Raw genomic sequence first — 18,190 nt, 5'->3', positions numbered from 1 at the left:
TTTGAAAGACACAGCGAGAGAGAGAGAGAGAGAGAGAGAGAGAGAGAGAGAGAGAGATCTTCTATCTGCTGGTTCACTCCCCAAATGGCCACAACTGCCAGGCTGGGCCAGGTCCAAGAACTGTATCCATGTCTCTCATACAGGTGGCTGTTGCTGTGAATTCATTCTGAGAGAAGAGCCGGGGGGGTGGGGTGGGGCAAGAGGTGTAGAGTCATGACACAGACACCGGGTGTCGGGTGAAAGTGGGCTAGAGGCGAGCAGCTCGCAGACTCGTGTATCTCAGTGGGTGCAGCAGCTTATATAGCCGTGGCAGCCAATCCAGTCAAGGGGTGGTTTATGCCATAACCAATCACTGCCTACTGCCAGGCAGGCTCCATTGCCAGGTGGGTTCCAAAGCCATTTCCTAAGTAACTGATGCTCGCATGCCGGTGGCATCTTGGCATGGCCTTCTCATACTACCACATTTCTCACTTTTCGTTCATTTTTGAGCAACAGGAAGCATGATCCTTGGTCATACCATTGTTGACCTCATTTCCATGTGGTCTCCTCATGGGGCTGTGCCTGTCTTAGGTTGTTCCCCAGGGGATCTTACCCGTCACTGACTAACCAGCCCTCAAAATGGGAGACCACAGGAGTGCTTGCTCAGATGGGGGGTAGGAATGAAGAACAATGGTAATCAGGAATGGCGTGACCACACGCAGGCTGTAGGCCATTCCAGTGGCTGACCAGAGCTAGTGGGGTATAAAGCAGTAGCGGATGTGGCTGTGGGCAGTTCCTCAGGGCAGGATGATAGGGCAGCAGCTTCACAATCGGTAGCAGGTGCATCTGCTAACAAGGCCGACTCTCAGTCTTGTTCAGCTGGTTCTGACTGACTGTCAGTTGCAGGCTTGATGTTTCTGGCTGGTACCCAAATGGGCTGTCCCGCATTCTCTGGAAAGACACAAGCATATCCTTGACCCTTGGTCAGCAGAGGGTGTGGTCCCTTCCATTCTACTGTCAGGGGGTCTTTCTACCTAACCATAGGGGCCGGTGTCTGGGATGGAAAGGATCCCCAGTGTTTATAAGCTGGGCTGATGCTTTGGGAATCGTAAGTAAGAAAACTGATAATGAAAAGAACCTCAGTCAAAGCAAGCTGAGGGTCTGGGGGCATATGATTGTTTTTCTGTCTTTGTAAGAGATCTTTAATTGTCTTGTGAGTTCTTTCAATGATTGCCTGTCCCTATGGGTTGTATGAGATACCTGTGGCAGACTATATGTTCCAGGACCTCAGGAAGGAATTAAATTCCTGTGATGTATATGCTGGCCCATTATCTGTCTTTATGGTCCAGGGGACACCATTCCACCACAGGTGGCAGAGGCCTAAGTACATCTTCCACTGCCTTCCCAGGTGCATCGGCAGGAAGCTGGATCAGCAGCAGAGCAGTGGTGATTCGAACCAGCACTCCAGTTTGGGATGCCAGTGTCAGAAGTAGCAGCTTATGTGGCCTGGGAAGGCAGTGGAGGATGGCCCAAGTCCTTGGGCCCTGCACCCGCATGGGAGACCAGGAGGAAGCACCTGGCTCCTGGTTTAGCGGCCATTTGTGGGGGTGAACCAACAGAAGGAAGACCTTTCTCTCTGTCTCTCTCACTGTTTAACTCCGCCTGTCAAAAAAAAAAAAAAAAAAAGTAGCAGCTTAACCCACTGTACCACAATGCAAGCCCTGATACTTTGATTTAAAATTTTTTTTAATTTTTGAAAGCATACAAAAGACATGTGAAAAAGAACAATGAGGTGGAGCAGCTCTACTTTTTTATAAGAGAATTATGAGAAAGCTGTAATAACAAAGCACAATGGCATCAGAGCCTCAAACACTGGTGCTGAAATCAATTCAAAATGCATCATCTAGGAGAAAAGAATGTGCTGTGTAGCTCTGACATGTTCCAAACACATCATTTGCTACATGATGATTTTGTTTTGAATTCTTATCTGGTTCAATGCTTTGTTTAAGAGGGGACACCTTACTGGACTCATGGAAGAGTGCTTCAAAATGTTCATAAAAAACAGATTTAAAAGTTTATTTTGGTGCAAAAATTTGTGCAATGCATACATATGGGGGGTCTGCAAAAAGGTCATGGAAAAGGTATATTATGAAAAAACGATGCATGGGTTTTTAAAATTTTCTTAAAAATGTTAGTAAATTTTTTAAGATTTAATTATTTATTTGAAAGACAATTACAAACAGAGAGAGAGAGAGAGAGAGAGGGAGGGAGAGAGAAACAGAGACAGAGAGAGATCTTCCATCTACTGGTTCACTCCCCAAATGACCACAATGTTCAGGGTTGGGCCATGCTGAAGGAACTCCATCTGGGTTTCCCATGTGGGTCGCAGGAGCCCAAACACTTGGGCTATCTGCTGCTTTCTCAGGTGCATTAGCAGGGAGTTGGATTAGAAGCTGAGAAGCCAGGACTTAAACCAGAGATCATATGGAATGCCAGCATTGCAGGCAGTGGCTTAACCTGCTACACAACTGAAAACTTACCTTTCTGGAGGTGGGGAGGGGCAGCAAAATAAATATGTCTTTTTCTTCTCTTTTTCCATTCACTGGTTGGCACTCCAAATAGCCACAACAGTTGGGGTTGGGCAAGGCCAAAGCCAGGAGCCCAGAGCTCCTTCCAGGTCTCCCATGTGGATGACGGGGCCAAGTACTTGAGCCATCTTCCACTACTTTGTTGAGAGTATTAGCAGGAAACCAGATCAGAACTGGAGCTGGGAGAGAAGGAGGAAGGAAGGGAGGAGGTAAGGACCATTATATTCTTATAATTGTATCTATGAACTACATGAAATCTGTTCCCTTTATATGAATAAAAATAAGTTAAGAAAAAAAATAGAGGAGCTGGGACTCAAACTGGTGGAATGCTGGTGTCACCAGTGGTGGTGCAACCCACTGAGCCACAGTGCCAGCTCCCAAATACACTTATCTTTTAATTTCATTTCCTCACAAACTTTTTAAAACATCTTCACGTATTAGACAGCTTTTGATTACTACCACTTAATATCCAAGACAAGCTATTTACAAAGGAGACTATCTCAGCTCATGGTTTTGAAGGGGACCCCCAACTGGTTAATCCATTAATTGTTAACATTAATCCATTAGCCATGAATGTAAGACTTTGGGAACCAAGCCTTTACCACATAGGCTTTGGGGAATCACCCAAACTAATATCCAAACCGTAAACACATGGATGGAATTCCTCCTTTTTTTTTAAAGATTTATTTATTTATTATTTATGTTAAAGTTTTTTTTTATTTATTGAAAGGCAGAGTTGCACAGAGAGAGGAGAGGCTGAGAGAGAGAGAGAGAGAGAGAGAGAGAAAGAAAGAATTCTCCATCTGCTGGTTCACTCCCCAATTGGCTGCAATGGCTGGAGCTGTGCCGATCTGAAGCCAGGAACCAGGAGCTTCTTCCAGGTCTCCCAAGCAGGTGCAGAGGCCCAGGCACTTGGGCCATCTTCCACTGCTTTCCCAGGCCATAGCAGAGATCTGGATCGGAAGTGGAGCAGCTGTGACGCGAACCAGTGTTCATATGGGATGCCAGCACTGCAGGCGGTGGCTTTACCTGCTACACACAGCATCGGGCCCCTTCCTGCCTCTCTAGAACATGAGCTACTGACCTCAACTACTGAACTTCAAAGTCCAGAGTTTGACCAACACCTGGAGAGCTCAGGCAGTGGCAGGGCTGTGCCCTGTCACTGGCTTCTCCACATGGAAAGAGCTCAGGCTGCACAGGCCAAAACCAGTGCCACCTCCCAGCATGCAGGGACCTCACGTGTCCACTGCGGAGGTCAAGCCAGCCGCCTGAGGCTGCTCATAGAAAGGTATGCTTCAAACTTTAATTACACTCTGCTTTCCACGCAAAGTGAGCAATTGGACTTGAATAATTTTGGAACTCATTCAGTGTGTGGTTAATGTGCCTCGTTTACGGAGTGTATTCCCTGGGAGGTTTGCTCACATTATTCTCCCCCTCCTTAGGCACTGTGAACCTAAGAAAAGTTCAGCGAACTGTGTGATTTGTGAAATCCTACTTTGATCAGCTCCTTACATGCACCACATGCAATAGAATGTTATTTGGAACATACCCCAGAAATAAAATCGACTTCAATTGCTTCACTTAGAGATGCAAAATGGGAAGCTCAAGAAGCTTAATAAACTGTGTTCAAGTCAATTAAATTAAAGCCAGAAAATCATAATTATTTTTTGAGTGCTCACTCTATCTTGGACGTTGTTCTAAAGCACCATACATGATTAACTCAACTAATCCAACAAATTTATGAGAATAGGTTAAATGTTTTCTCACTTAAAAAAAAGAATTTTATTTATTTTACTTATTTGAGACAGTGAAAATGACAGAAAACACCTCATCTGCTGGTTTACTCCTCAAATGCCCAAAACAGCCAGGGCTAGGCCAGGCTGAAGTCAAGAACCCGGAACTCCACCTGGGTCTCCCATTGGGTGGCAGGAACCCAAGTGCTTGGGCCATCACCTGCTACCTCCTAGGTGCATTAGCAGGGATCTGGTACAAGAAGCACAGAGCAGCCAGGACTTGAGCCAGGCACTCCGATATGGAATGCAGGTGTTCCCCGTGGTAGCCTAACCCACTGCATCACAATACCCAGCAACACCTTGACTGCTAGGCCAAACACCCACCTCAGCCCCCTGCCTCCCATTTCTGGGTTGTTTTTCTTGCCAGTGAGAAAACTGATACAGATTATGGGACTTGCCCAGGATCTACAACTTGTCCATGAGGGAGCCAAGATGGGAACTCAGGAAAGCTGACTTCAGAATCTCTGTCTAACTGCTCCACCCTACCACCCATGTGCTGTTACCTGTGGCTGCACAGTTACAGCTAGCTGGAAATCAAGTTAGGCCCCAGGTTCTCTGAGAACCAACTCCAGCTGCTCTCTGGATAGCCAAGACAAAGTGAATTGATTGCTTCTTGCAACCTGGGCCTGCATGAGCCTATTTTGAGCCAGCAAGCACAATTACCTGTGATAATGAGGGCTGGAAGGGCAAGAAAGATCCAGCTGAACACCAAGCCCCTCTCCAGCACAAAACCAAACAAAGCAGGGGCCCTGGGGTACAATATCATAGCACTTTGGCAGCAGATGTGTTTCCTTAATTATGCTGTGCTAAGATTGCATTTGAGTCAGTCACATTTCTCTACACTCCCAAGAACAGCGAGGGACCACGACTGATGGGAACGCCTTGCACAGTCGCCTCTGTGGAAAACGAGCATGGATTGGGAGAACTCTTCTCCCCTGCTTTCTTTCAGTCCTATACCCCAGATCTTGGTCCACGGATCGCTGATTTCCCACGTTAATTACTTTACCCTTGTCCTCAGTGGCCTACCTTGTCTCTCATTGCCATAGAAACCTACTCCTCCTTAAGAATCCTCTTTCTTGCCTGTTTCTTAAGTCCTTGTTCAGTTTCAAGTCAGCTGCTAAATTAAATCCAAGCTCCTTGACCTTGGCTTCCAGGACCTCCTCTAATCTGTTCCTCTTTTATTCTCTGTTTAGCAATAATACATTCTGGGAGCAGAGGTTACAGCAGATCACTGCCAACTCAAACACGAACTGTAAGAAGTAATAAATTTATGTAAAACTTTTGCAGTTGAGTAAAAACACAAAATACACCCACCTCTATCACTTACACCTCCCAGTCACTAGTTTTATAGTATATATGGAACATGAATGGTATTTTATGTTTAATGAAACTGGGGCCCAAAAATATTGCTCATGGTAGTAACACTGCTTATGGGTGGTGAAGCTGCAGTTTAAATCCATACTACAGCTTAGTTCCACCTTAACGGAAGGGAACGTTAGCCTGAATGAATCCATTTTGATCAGTTGGGACTGTTGTGTTTTTCTTTAAGATTTATTTACTTATTTGAAAGCAGGGTTACAGAAAGATAGAAGGCGAGACAGAAAGAGATCTGGTTTACTCCCCACATGGCTGCAATGGCTGGAGCTGGGCCAATCCAAAGCCAGGAGCCAGAAGCTTCCTTTGGGTTTCCCACATGACTGCAGGGGCCCAAGGACTTGGGCCACCTTCTGCAGCTTTCCCTGGTACATTAGTAGGGAGCTGGATCAGAAGAGGAGCAGCTGGGTCTCAAACAGGTGCCCATATGGAATGCCAGTGCCACAGCGCCACCCCCTGTTGGGAATATTAAATAAAATGTAGAGTAGGCTATTGCTTTGGATTTAGCTCCTGTACTAGGTTCAAAAAACCAAAATAGAGTTACTCATGCTGAAACTTCACATCATCATTCATTTATCTGAGAGATCAAGAGATAATAGTCAAATCCTCACGCAACGAGGCCGGCCCCGTGGCGCAGTAGGTTAATCCTCCGCCTGCAACGCCAGCTTCCCAAATGGGTGCTGGTTCTAGTCCTGGCTGCTACACTTCTGATCCAGCTCTCTGCTATGGCCTGGGAAAGCAGCAGAAGATGGCCCAAGTGCTTGGGCCCCTGCACCTGCGTAGGAGACCCAGAAGAAGTTCCTGGCTCTTGGCTTCGGATCAGCGCAGCTCCGGCCATTGTGGCCATTTGGGGAGCAAACCAGCAGATGGAAGACCTTTCTCTCTGTCTCTCCCTCTGTCTGTAACTCTGTCTCTCAAATAAATAAATAAAATATTTTTAAAAAATCCTCACACAGCTTTAGCCAGCAGAAAGAAGCACAGGGACGTCCCTCTGTTTAACTTTCACAGGGAGAGTAACTATGATGCAACCAATGCACTTTTTGTTCCCCCTTTCTGCTTTCTTCAGCCCCTTTTTTGTCTAGAAAGCCAGCTTCTTCTGAACTGCTCATCAGAACACTCATTTTACTTTATGGAATGAAGTGTTGCCAGATTTTAGAATCAAAACTAAAAGCTGGGGCTGGCGCTGTGGCATAGCGGGTAAAACCGCCACCTGTAGTGCCGGCATTCCATATAGTCTCCAGTTCGAGTCTGGCTGCTCCACTTCCAATCCAGCTCTCTGCTATGGCCTGAGAAAGCGGTGGAAAATGGCTCAAGTCCTTGGGCCCCTGCATCTGCGTGGAAGACTGGGAAGAAGATCCTAGTTCCTGGCTTTGGATCTGCGCAGCTGCAGCCATTGCGGCCAACTGGGGAGTGAACCAGTGGATGGAAGACCTCTCTTTCTCTGCCTCTGCCTCTCTGTAACTCTGCCTTTTAAATAAATAAAACCTTAAAAAAAAAACTAAAAGCTAATCAAAACTAAAAGCTAATTAAATCTTTTTTTGAAAAAATAATCTATTTTTTATTTGAAAGGCAGAATTACAGAGAGAGATGGAAAGACAGAGAGGGAGGTCTTCCACCTGCTGGTTTACTCCCCAAATGGCCATAACAGCTGGGGCTGGGCCGATCCAAAGCCAGGAGCTTCTTCTAGGTCTCCCACGTAGGTGCAGAGTCCCAAGCACTTGGGCCAAACTCCGCTGCTTTCCCAGGTGCATTAGCAGGGAGCTGGATTGGAAATGGAGCAGCTGGGACTTGAACCGGCATTGCCTGTACTGCAGGTGGCAGCTTAACCCACTATGCCACAGTGCTGAACCCTGATTAGATCTTCAAACTAAATCTGTCACAGTTTTGACTTTTGACAGGTCTTTGTTCAGAAGCTCAGTCCAAATGAATGGCCTCCTATAAATCTTACTGAATATATTAAATCATATATATATAATGTATGTAGGTATATACATATATATTTATACACATAAGGAATATTCTCAAAGTGACTTGCTAAAGAACACAAAAATACAGTGGGTCTTCAAGAGGTTCATGGAAAATGTATATTATTATAAAAAAAACTGTCTAAATTTCAATTTTTTTTGGTGCATAAAATAACTATATTTTAATTCCCTTTTTTTCTACCAACGGTTTGAACTATCCCAGTTAAATCCCCAGGAGTGTTTGGGGAAGAAAGGGTACTGGTTCAAGAACAGTTTTCTGATTGTGAATGTTCTCAGAGCGTCCAAGAACGCTCCGGTCTCACGATTTCCTACCGTTTCAGAAACCCCATTGTCCTCCACTCAACTTGCTTCGGGCAGCCTCTTATACTTAGACACCTCTTCTAGGTGAATGGGTCTGAGCGGGGGAATAAAATAAAGGCGTTTAAAATGCCTCTCCCCCCACCCTCGTTATTTAGCCAAGGAAATGTCCTGTCATGTGACAGTAAACGAGTAATCAAGTTAGCCATTTACTCTTGACTTCAGGGGCCGTCCTGTAAAACCCCACGGGTCAGAAGAGACCCGAATTGTACTCACGTTTAAACAACTACAAGTCCCAGAAGGCTTTTCGGCGGCGGCGCCTGCGCATCGCGGGTTCTGCCCTCTTCGCTCCTGGTTGCCGGGAAAGACCCGCCCCGCGGCGCTGTCGCTCGCGTTAGAAGAAGCGGAAGAAGATGGCGCTCACCAGGTGGGTTGTTGATTTGGGTCCTTGATACGGAAGGGTCTGGTAGTGCCCCTCTTTTTCATGTCTCTGCCCCGTCGTCTCCAGCCAGGGATCTGGCTTAGGACACAGGAAGAAGAGAGCCGAGAGCTTGGCGAGGGCCTCCCGCCGGTCGCCGCGGCGGCTAGGCCTCCCCGACGCTGGGGTCTTTCCTGAGCGGCCTTGGGTTGAATTCGGCCCCTGGGCAAGGCCGAAACCCTCGGCGGGACCGCAGAAGCTGGAGAGCGGCACGTGTTTTCCGCTGAAGCCCCTTGCGGGTGTGTGGAGCGCGCGCCCTGGGGTCGGCGGCTCCGCGGGACGCGATGGCACCGTGGGGAGCGGGGCTTGCCTACGCGGGCGGAGGGAAGCGCGCGGGACGCGACTGCGCGACGCTCCGGCCGTTGTTCGCTTCTGGCTCTCTCCTTTTCTCTATCCACTCTGTCGCCCCGAACAAAGCTTCCCGAAAAGGGGGATCCGGAACTGATCGGGGAGTCTTCAGTTAGCCACAGTGGGGGCCGCTGTGTCCCCATAGGCGCCAGCGCTCCGCACTTTTAACTTTGAACCTTAGAATTTCTTCGGTGAAATCGAACCACCTTGGAGCGCTGCTGTGCCCGGTTGCCTTGGTAACCAAAGGCCAAGCGCTCCCTTCCTTTAGGAGAAAAAGATGCTCTAAGCGGGAGCTTCCGAGAAGTTACATAATTCCCTATGCGTGACCTGGCTGCCCGGTCTAAGTAGGCAAACTTTCCCCGCGAACTCATCTGGAAAAGTCGAGTGTGAAAAAATGGGCTGCAAAGGAAGCTGTCATTTTAGGGCGTGAGCTTGAGCTCCCTGACCATGCTTGGTTCTCCTCAAGCGTCTTCAGCCAGGCCGATGACACTGAATTTAAAAAAAAAAATTTACGCGACCATTCTTTTGGGAATGACGTTGAGTGCCTTGCTGTATTCAGGCGTTACGTATCCAGGAGATCTGTCTTTAGCTGCAACGCAGATGGGGCCCAAGGCATACAACTATCAAAGTGCTCATTTACATAGATGATAGTCTTAGTGCAAAAAGCAATTAGATGAAGAGAACTGCGTGGATCAAAGAGTTTGCTTTAGAAACTGTTACAGGTAGGTGCGAGGCATTGTGACATAGACAAGTAGGGTCAAGAGAAAAAGTTAGAATTTGAAGTGGATATGCAGGGAAAATACCAGGGATGTTGAGGGTATTGTGTGCTTAAAATCGCAATGGCAGAATGCAGTCTTTAAGTGGCCAGTCTTAGCAACTGTGTTGCTTTTCATATGCTATTTGTATACTTTTAATGTCCTCTATAATAAATCGGTAAACGTTTCCCTGAGTTTTGTGAGCTGGCCTAGCCAGTTGAACTCAAGGAGGGAGTTGTGGAACCCCAGTTTATACCTCGTGGGTGAGGAGTATACCCTGAGCACACTTGAAATTGGTATCTGAAGTGTGGCAGTCTTGCAAGACAGCCCTCAGGATCTGTCAGAATTGAATTGAATTGGACATTACCTGAATGTCTGGAAACTCCCCCCACATCTGGTGTCAGAAGTGTTGGGTGTGTTGTATTGGTTGATGAGTGAGAAACTTTTTCCTATACTTTTGCATTCCTATCTGTGCAGAGCTTGCCTTCTGGTTATATGAGTGAAACAAATCAATAATGCCATTTCAGGTACCAGGTACTGGGAAGACAGTAAAGGGTTGGAGGGTGACTCCAAGTTTGGAATCAAGTGGCTTTTTTGGACAAGGTGGTCACAACTTTAGGAAGGTGTAATTAGTTGAGCAAAGAGATGCGCTGCTAAATGCAGGCTGCTAAAAAGTTGGGGAAGAGTTTGCTGTAAAGGAAAATTGCTTTTAGTAAGTAAATAGACTATGTCATGGTAGAAGGAATAGCAAAGGTAAAGCTCCTGCAATGTCTTTTTAGGGAAAGATGACACGACTGTAGGGACATCAGGATGATGAGTGCGAAGTATCGAGTGAGCTATTTTCTATCTTTAAGGAGCCCCTGTTAGCTGGACAGTTACTGGGAAGTTGGGATGAAAGAAGTTAAATCCGTGGGCCCTGCCTCAAAGTTTGTGATGGTGCTGTGTGAGGATAGATGACTGCACTGCAGTGAGGTGGATATTTCTAGTGATGAAACACAGAGATACACAGAAAGTCTTTTTTTTTTGCCAGGCAGAGATAGAGTGAGAGAGAGACAGAGTTATAGACAGTGAGTGAGAGAGAGAGTTATAGACAGTGAGAGAGACAGAGAGAAAGGTCTTCCTTCCATTGGTTCACCCCCAAATGGCTGCTATGGCCGGCGCATCGCGCTGATCCGAAGCCAGGAGCCAGGTGCTTCCTCCTGGTCTCCCATGCGGGTGCAGGGCCCAAGCACTTGCGACATCCTCCACTGCCTTTCCGGGCCACAGCAGAGAACTGGACTGGAAGAGGAGCAACCGGGACAGAATCCGGCTCCCCAGCTGGGACTAGAACCTGGTGTGCTAGCGCCGCAGACGCAGGATTAGCCTAGTGAGCTGTGGTGCCGGCACACAGAAAGTCTTATGGGAACAGAGGTAGAGATAGCTAACCCAGACTGAAGAAATCATGCAACAGACAGGATGCCAGCTGGTTCAGGAATTTTTTCATTTAATACTTATAAGGTTGATAACTTTCATGATCTATCTTTATAGATGAGAGAACAGATTTAGAAAGTTGAGTAACTTACCCAGATTAGTAAGTGGCATAGGTAAGGATTTGAACATTGAGCTCATAGCGATCACACCTGATTCCCCAGATTGCATTAGATCCTCTGATGTGTGCTGTCTCAGTACTGTCTTCTTCCCTCATCACTTAATGTATCACAGTTATGGATTTTTGTGATTATATGATTGTCTTTCTCCCCTGAAAGACTATAAGCTGTTTATGCTCTCATTGCCTGCATAGCGTAGTGCCTGCACCCCAGTGATCAATAAATATTTTTTTAAAGATTTATTTATTTATTTGAAAGAGTTACAGAGAGAGGTCTTCCATCCGCTGGTTCACTCCCCCGTTGGCTGCAGCGGCTGGATCTGTGCCAATCTAAAGCCAGGAACTTCTTCCAGGTCTCCCACGTGGGTGCAGGGGCCCAAGGGCTTTAGCCATCTTCCACTGCCTTCCCAGGCCATAGCAGAGAGCTGGATCGGAAGTGGAGCAGCCAGGACTTGAACCCGTGCCCATGTGGGATGCTGGCACCATAGGTGGCAGCCTTATCTGCTACACCACAGTGCTGGCCCTCAATAAATATTTTTTTTTAAATTTATTTATTCATTTGAAAGACAGAGTGATGTGATCTTCCAACTACTGATACAGTCCTCGAATGTTCCCAACAGCAGTTCAGGGCCAGACCAAAGCCAGGAGGCAAGAACTCCATTCTAGTCTCCCACATGGGTGGCGGCGGTCCAAGCATTTGGGCCATTTTCTGCTGCTTTCCCAGGAGCATTAGCAGGATGTTGGATCAGAAACCCAGTAGTGGGCCGGCACTGTGGCTCACTTGGTTAATCCTCCGCCTGCGGCGCCAGCATCCCATATGGGCACCGGGTTCTAGTCCTGGTTGCTCCTCTTCCAGTCCAGCGCTCTGCTGCGGCCCGGGAAGGCAGTGGAGGATGGCCCAAGTCCTTGGGTCCTGCACCCGCATGGGAGACCAAGAGGAAGCACCTGGCTCCTGGCTTTGGATAGGCACAGCGCTGGCTGTAGCAGCCATTTAGGGAGTGAACCAACGGAAGGAAGACCTTTCTCTCTGTCTCTCTCACTGTCTATAACTCTACCTGTCAAATAAATTAAAAAAAAAAAAAAAAGTAGCTTTGGATCACCAGTCCGGTATGAAATGCCATCATTGTAAAGTGGGGGTTTAACCTGCTACTCTGGCTGGCCCAAGTAAATATTTTTGAATATATATGAAGAAGTGCTACTAAACAAGTATGCTTTCTAGTCAAAAATCAGAAAGGAACCTGAATTATTTCTCCCATTAAATCTATTATTGATCCTCTTGAATGCTTTGTTGGTACTTTGGGGTACAATATAATACAATATTTAAAAGTTGGTAAGAATACCAGCACTTTCACAGTTCCTCCCTAGGAAGTGGGGCCAGGATTTCGTAGCTGGTGCTGGAAGAAAACCCTTAATTGCATCTTTGCCCTGGAATTTACCAGTGGCAGGTGACACTCAAGGGAACAGCATCATTCTGGAATCTTACTCAACATTGTTTTTTCTCCTGTTGCTCTAACTTGAGACCCTCTCCCTTCATTTGCCATAAGAATAAAACACATTTTTTAAAAGTTGGTAAGAATGATATAGTAGAAAGGTTACTCTGATTCTTACACCTCTTCAGTTTTAAATTCCATTGTAAACTAGATACCTTGAGGAAAAGGTACTTAGATATGCAACTTGTGTTTCTTGTATTCGCCTCTTTGTTACCTTCCATTTTAATCCTTGTTCTTTTGTATCCACACTAAAATTGTCAAGGCACTAGTTAGAAATAATTATAAGAAGGTTACTTAGATGCCATGTACTGTACAGTTGTCAGCGGGGTAATTAGAGTGTTTACCTGCTTGTTGTTGGAAATGTGGAGGCAGGAGCTGTGGTACAGTGAGTTAAGCGGCTTTCTGTAATGCTAGCATCCCATATGGGTGCTGGTTCAAGTCCTGGCTACTTCACTTCAGATCTAGCTCCCTGCAGTACACCTGGGACCGCAGTGGAAGAAGGTCCAAGTCCTTGGCCCCCTGCACCCATGTGGGAGACCTGGAAGAAACTCTTTGCTCTTGACTCCTGGCTTTGGATTGGCCCAGCCCCAGCTGTTGTGGCTATTTGGGGAAGGAACCAGTGGATTAAAGATATTTCTCTCTGTCTCTCCTCTCTCTGTAACTCTGCCTTTTTTTCTTTGTCTCTCTTCTTCTCCCTCTCCCTCCCCCTCCCTCCCTCCTTCCTTCCCTCTCCCCCTCACTCTCTCTCTCTCTTTCTTTCAGAAAGCTTTTATTTAATGAATACAAATTTCATAGGAACAGCTTTAGGAATGTAGTGGTTCTTCCCCCCATGCCCACCCTCCTGCCCCCATGCCTGTCTCACCTCCTCACTCTGCCATCCCATTCTTCATTAAGATTCATTTTTAATTTTTTAAAAAGATTTATTTATTTATTTGAAAGTCAGAGTTACGCAGAGAAGGAGAGGCAGACAGAGAGAGGTCTTCCATCCACTGGTTCACTCCCTAATTGATCACAATGGCCGGAGCTGCGCCAATCCAAAGCCAGGAGCCAGGAGCTTCTTCTGGGTCTCCCATGTGGGTGCAGGGGCTCAAGGACTCGTGCCATCTTCTACTGCTTTCCCAGGCCATAGCAGAGAGCTGGATCGAAAGTGGAGTAGCCAGGACTTGAACTGGTGGGCATATAGAATGCTGGCACTGCAGGCGGCGGCTTTACCCAATATACCACAGTGCTGGCCCCAAGATTAGTTTTTAATTAACTTTATATACATAAGACCAACTCCACTAAGTAAAGATTTCAACAGTTGCAGCCGTACACACACAAACACACACAAAGTATAAGATATTGTTTGAGAACAAGTTTTATAGTTAATTCTCATTGTACAACTCATTAAGGACAGAGGGCTACATGGGGAGTAAATTTACAGTGACTCCTATTGTTGATTTAACAATTATCACTTGTCAGTGATCACCCAAGGCTCTTGACATGAGCTGCCAAGACTATGGAAGCCTTTTGAGTCCACAAACTCCATCAGTATTTAGACAGGGCCATATGCAAAGTGGAAATTCTCTGTTCCCTTCAGAGAAAAATGCACACTTTGATGGCTCCTTCTTTCAACTCTGCCTTTCAAATAAAATAAATAAAAATCCTTTAAAAAAAGGTGGAAGCATAAAAGCTTAATAGTTTAAGTGAGATACCTGTTAATTTTTGTCCGAGTCAAATGTGTGTCTCTGAGTACTTCTTTCCACATACAGTAAAATGAGTGGTATTTAATACAGCCGGAAATCATTAAGAAGCCTGTGCTTTTGCTCAAAGGAAAAAGCATTATAGGAGAAATCATCTCTGATGGACAAATTGCAATAATCAAATTAAATGTAAACTTTTTAAATTATTCTATTTTCTTTGCTTATAGCTTTTTACCTGCACCTACTCAGCTCTCTCAGGACCAGCTTGAGGCTGAGGAAAAGGCAAGATCCCAGAGATCGCGGCAGACCTCGCTGGTCTCATCTCGAAGGGAGCCCCCCCCATACGGGTACCGGAAAGGCTGGATACCTCGGCTGTTAGAGGTAAATATGGATGCTTAGTTTGGACTCGTTAAACTGTGCTGAAATGTATCATAGCACACTTGTTAAATACCTTTAATCCCCATACCTCTGATTAGGAACGTCATGAGCTCTCGAGATGCATGCTTTACTCTGAAAATTTATCTTTTTCTTGTTTGATATCACTGTTCTTTGTCTCTTCCTAAGTCAGACTGTTAAACAGGTACAAAAGGAACTAACATATACTTTCTAAGTATAAATTACAGCATATGGAAGATAATGGGAAAGTAAGAGATGAAAATAGCCGGCGCCGCGGCTCACTAGGCTAATCCTCCGCCTAGCGGCGCCGGCACACCGGGTTCTAGTCCCGGTCGGGGCGCCGGATTCTGTCCCGGTTGCCCCTCTTCCAGGCCAGCCCTCTGCTGTGGCCAGGGAGTGCAGTGGAGGATGGCCCAGGTGCTTGGGCCCTGCACCCCATGGGAGACCAGGAAAAGCACCTGGCTCCTGGCTCCTGCCATCGGATCAGCGCGGTGCGCTGGCCGCAGCGCGCCGGCCGCGGCGGCCATTGGAGGGTGAACCAACGGCAAAGGAAGACCTTTCTCTCTGTCTCTCTCTCTCACTGTCCACTCTGCCTGTCGAAAAAAAAAAAAAAAAAAAAGAGAGATGAAAATAAAGAATGATGGAAGTTAATTTCCCACCATCCAGATCATGCTCCATAATCCTGAGGAGCTGCCTTCCGCCAGGGAAAACTGCAGTAGCACTTCCTCTGCTGATTTCTTTCTCTTCATCCATTTGAGGATGTTAATACATGCCTGCTACACAGATTATATAGTTTTAGGAAGTAAAAGAAACAAAGCTTGATGATTGATTTGGGGGAGAAGGAAGAATGTGGAATGATCTTTATATCTCTAGCTTGTTTCAAGGAGCAGACTTCCTTGCCAGCACTTAGTCTCCTATTACAATCCCATATGTCAGTTCAATACGTATTCTTTTCCCTGATTTCAGAGTAGCCTTCCCATATGGGACCGTCTTTCCTGTCTAGTGAAAAAAGCAAACTTTGAGACTTACATTGCTCCAGTTTTGCAAATGCAGTTGTAGTCTGTCTCCCATATTTGTCTTTCCCCTGCCTACCAGACTCTACAGAGCCTAGAAGATGACTACCAGTTAGTTCATATCTTGTCATAAAATAAGTCCCTGTCTTTTTTTCCTTGGCTGCTCTGGTCTTTATGAGTTCTGTTGTGTGAAGGCAGTCTTAGTACAGTTTTAAGAGGTTTGTGTTGTTTCTTTTGTTCTCTCTGATAATATAATATTCAAGAAGCAGGGTATGGTAAAAGGTCATCATCAAAGAGGCTGTCATGCCCTCTTTCCCGGGGCAGAAAGGTAGTGGTCAGTACTATTTAGTAGAGAGGTTGAGTGTTACTCTGAGAGATCATAGATATTCTTTGACCCCTCAGTAGATTACAAAATGGGAGTGGCACGCATCATCTTAAAATATTTTACATCTTTTTACATCTTTGCATTTCAGGATTAGGTTTGATTGCCAATAGCTTTTTTAAAATCTTAATTGATTATAAAGATTTCATATATCCAGATAGAACCAAACAGTTTATTTGAAAATCAAACCAAAATGGGCAGCTAATCTGGAAATGCCATGGGTGCCTCTTGAGAGGAGTGAATGTTCTATGGGAGAAGGCATTTTGTTCTAGTTTTCAAAGTAAGAGCTGTGATTTTCTGGCAAGCTAAATGACCACATAATGCTACATCTACAGTTCTGAAGAGCTTATTATAGTTGAACTCTAGCAAATCTGAGCCTGTGTCAGATTGATGCTGTGGGTACAGAAGGCACTTTGCTTAGGAATGCTTTAACTATTCCTGCCTAATTTACAAAGAAATCTGTATTAGCTTTATTCTGCTGGATTTCAAAAATTTCACACCTCTCTTTAGCAAGTAGGCATATTGTACCTAAAAACTCATATCCTAGTTTTAATGGAATACTGCTTGTAGAAGTATATTTTCATAATTTTTTTTTCATCAAATCCCTAAATGATTAATTTAAGATTTTTCCCAGACTTCATAGTGCTGTAGGTTGAATATCCCTCTCCTGAAATGCTTGGTACCAGAAGTGTTTCAGATTTTGTAAGATTTGATAGTTTTTTTTTTTATCAGTCAGGTATCCCTAATCCAAAAATCTGAAATCCAAACTCCAGAACTTTTTTAGGGTCATGTTGCTGCTGAGAAAGCTTTGGATTTTGGATTTTCAGATTTGGGAAATTCAACCTGTGCTTATTTGGCTTTTTTGAGCCAAAAGAAAAACATATCAAAGTAGTTAAAAATAGGAAGCTTTGGGGCAAATTGTTGTGATATAATGGGTTAAGCTCTTTAAAAAAAAAAAAGATTTATTTATTTACTTTTAAGTCAGAGTTACACAGAGAGAGAAGGAGAGGCAGAGACAGAGATGGCTTCCGTCCATTGGAAACTCCCCATTTGGCTGCGACAGCCGGAGCTGCGCCAATTCAAAGCCAGGAGCCAGGAGTCTCTTCCGGGTCTCCCACACTGGTGCAGGAGCCCGAGAACTTCGGCCATCTTCTGCTGCTTTCCCAGGCCATAGCAGAGAGCTGGATCAGAAGTGGAGCATCCGGGACTCGAACCGGTGCCCATATGGGATGCTGGCACTGCAGGTGGTGGCTTTACCTGCTACACCACAACGCCAGCCCCAGGGGTTAAGCCCTTTCTTAGGATGCCCATATCCCATGTTGAGAGTGCCTGGTTCAAGTCCCAGCCACTCTACACTCCTGTCTAGCTTCCTGCTAATACACCTGGGAGGCAGCAGATGATGGCCCAAGTTCTTGGGTTTTTGCTACCTGTGTGGGAGACTTGGCTCGTGGTTTCATCCTGGCCTAGCCCTGATTGTTTTTTTGTTTGTTTGTTTTGTTTTTGTTTTTGACAGGCAGAGTGGACAGTGAGAGAGAGAGACAGAGAGAAAGGTCTTCCTTTGCCGTTGGTTCACCCTCCAATGGCCGCCGTGGCCAGCACGCTGCTGCTGGCGCACCGTGCTGATCTGAAAGCAGGAGCCAGGTGCTTGTCCTGGTCTCCCATGGGGTGCAGGGCCCAAGGACTTGGGCCATCCTCCACTGCACTCCCTGGCCACAGCAGAGAGCTGGCCTGGAAGAGGGGCAACCGGGACAGAATCCGGTGCCCCGACCGGGACTAGAACCCGGTGTGCCAGCACCGCAAGGCAGAGGATTAGCCTATTGAGCCATGGCGCCAGCCCAGCCCTGATTGTTGTAGGCATTTGGATTAGCAGATAGTAGATTGATCTCTCTCTCTCTCTCTCTCTCTCTCTCTTTTACTTTCTCTCTCCCTTTCAAATAAATACATTTTTGAAAAAACAAAGCTTTTTTGGAGTTAGAATATTGGGTTTAGGGTTAGGCATTGTGGCACAGTGGTCAAGATGCCCGCATCCTCTATCACAGTGCTTG

At 46.0% G+C, this 18,190-nt stretch overlaps 1 protein-coding gene, 1 long non-coding RNA gene and 1 other non-coding gene across 3 annotated transcripts in view; 2 read left to right on the top strand and 1 right to left on the bottom strand.

Moving 5' to 3' along the window:
* Positions 1 to 235: 235 nt before the first annotated feature.
* LOC127484598 (uncharacterized) lies at positions 236 to 8,431 on the bottom strand. The gene is made up of 3 exons (XR_007911653.2): positions 8,293 to 8,431; positions 2,520 to 2,746; positions 236 to 930 (listed from the first exon to the last, which is right to left on the bottom strand). It is a non-coding gene; the product is annotated as an uncharacterized LOC127484598 (long non-coding RNA).
* The window catches only part of SNW1 (SNW domain containing 1), a 40,188-nt gene continuing 30,410 nt past the window's right edge, over positions 8,413 to 18,190 (top strand). Inside the window, exons 1-2 of the mRNA XM_002719622.6 lie at positions 8,413 to 8,443; positions 14,582 to 14,735. Of these exons, the coding sequence (XP_002719668.1) occupies positions 8,430 to 8,443; positions 14,582 to 14,735 (168 nt within the window). The 5' untranslated portion in view covers positions 8,413 to 8,429. The remainder of the gene's footprint in view (positions 8,444 to 14,581; positions 14,736 to 18,190) is intronic.
* LOC127484688 (small nucleolar RNA SNORA30/SNORA37 family) lies at positions 12,522 to 12,648 on the top strand. Its single transcript, XR_007911852.1, has one exon. It is a non-coding gene; the product is annotated as a small nucleolar RNA SNORA30/SNORA37 family (small nucleolar RNA).

The sequence above is a fragment of the Oryctolagus cuniculus genome, chromosome 20 (genome assembly GCF_051225735.1).
Source record: "Oryctolagus cuniculus isolate XC-2025 breed Fujian yellow rabbit chromosome 20, ASM5122573v1, whole genome shotgun sequence".
Classification (NCBI taxonomy): Eukaryota; Metazoa; Chordata; class Mammalia; order Lagomorpha; family Leporidae; genus Oryctolagus; species Oryctolagus cuniculus.
Note: the sequence above shows the minus strand (reverse complement) of the source record. Positions and strands in the feature narration are given on the sequence as shown.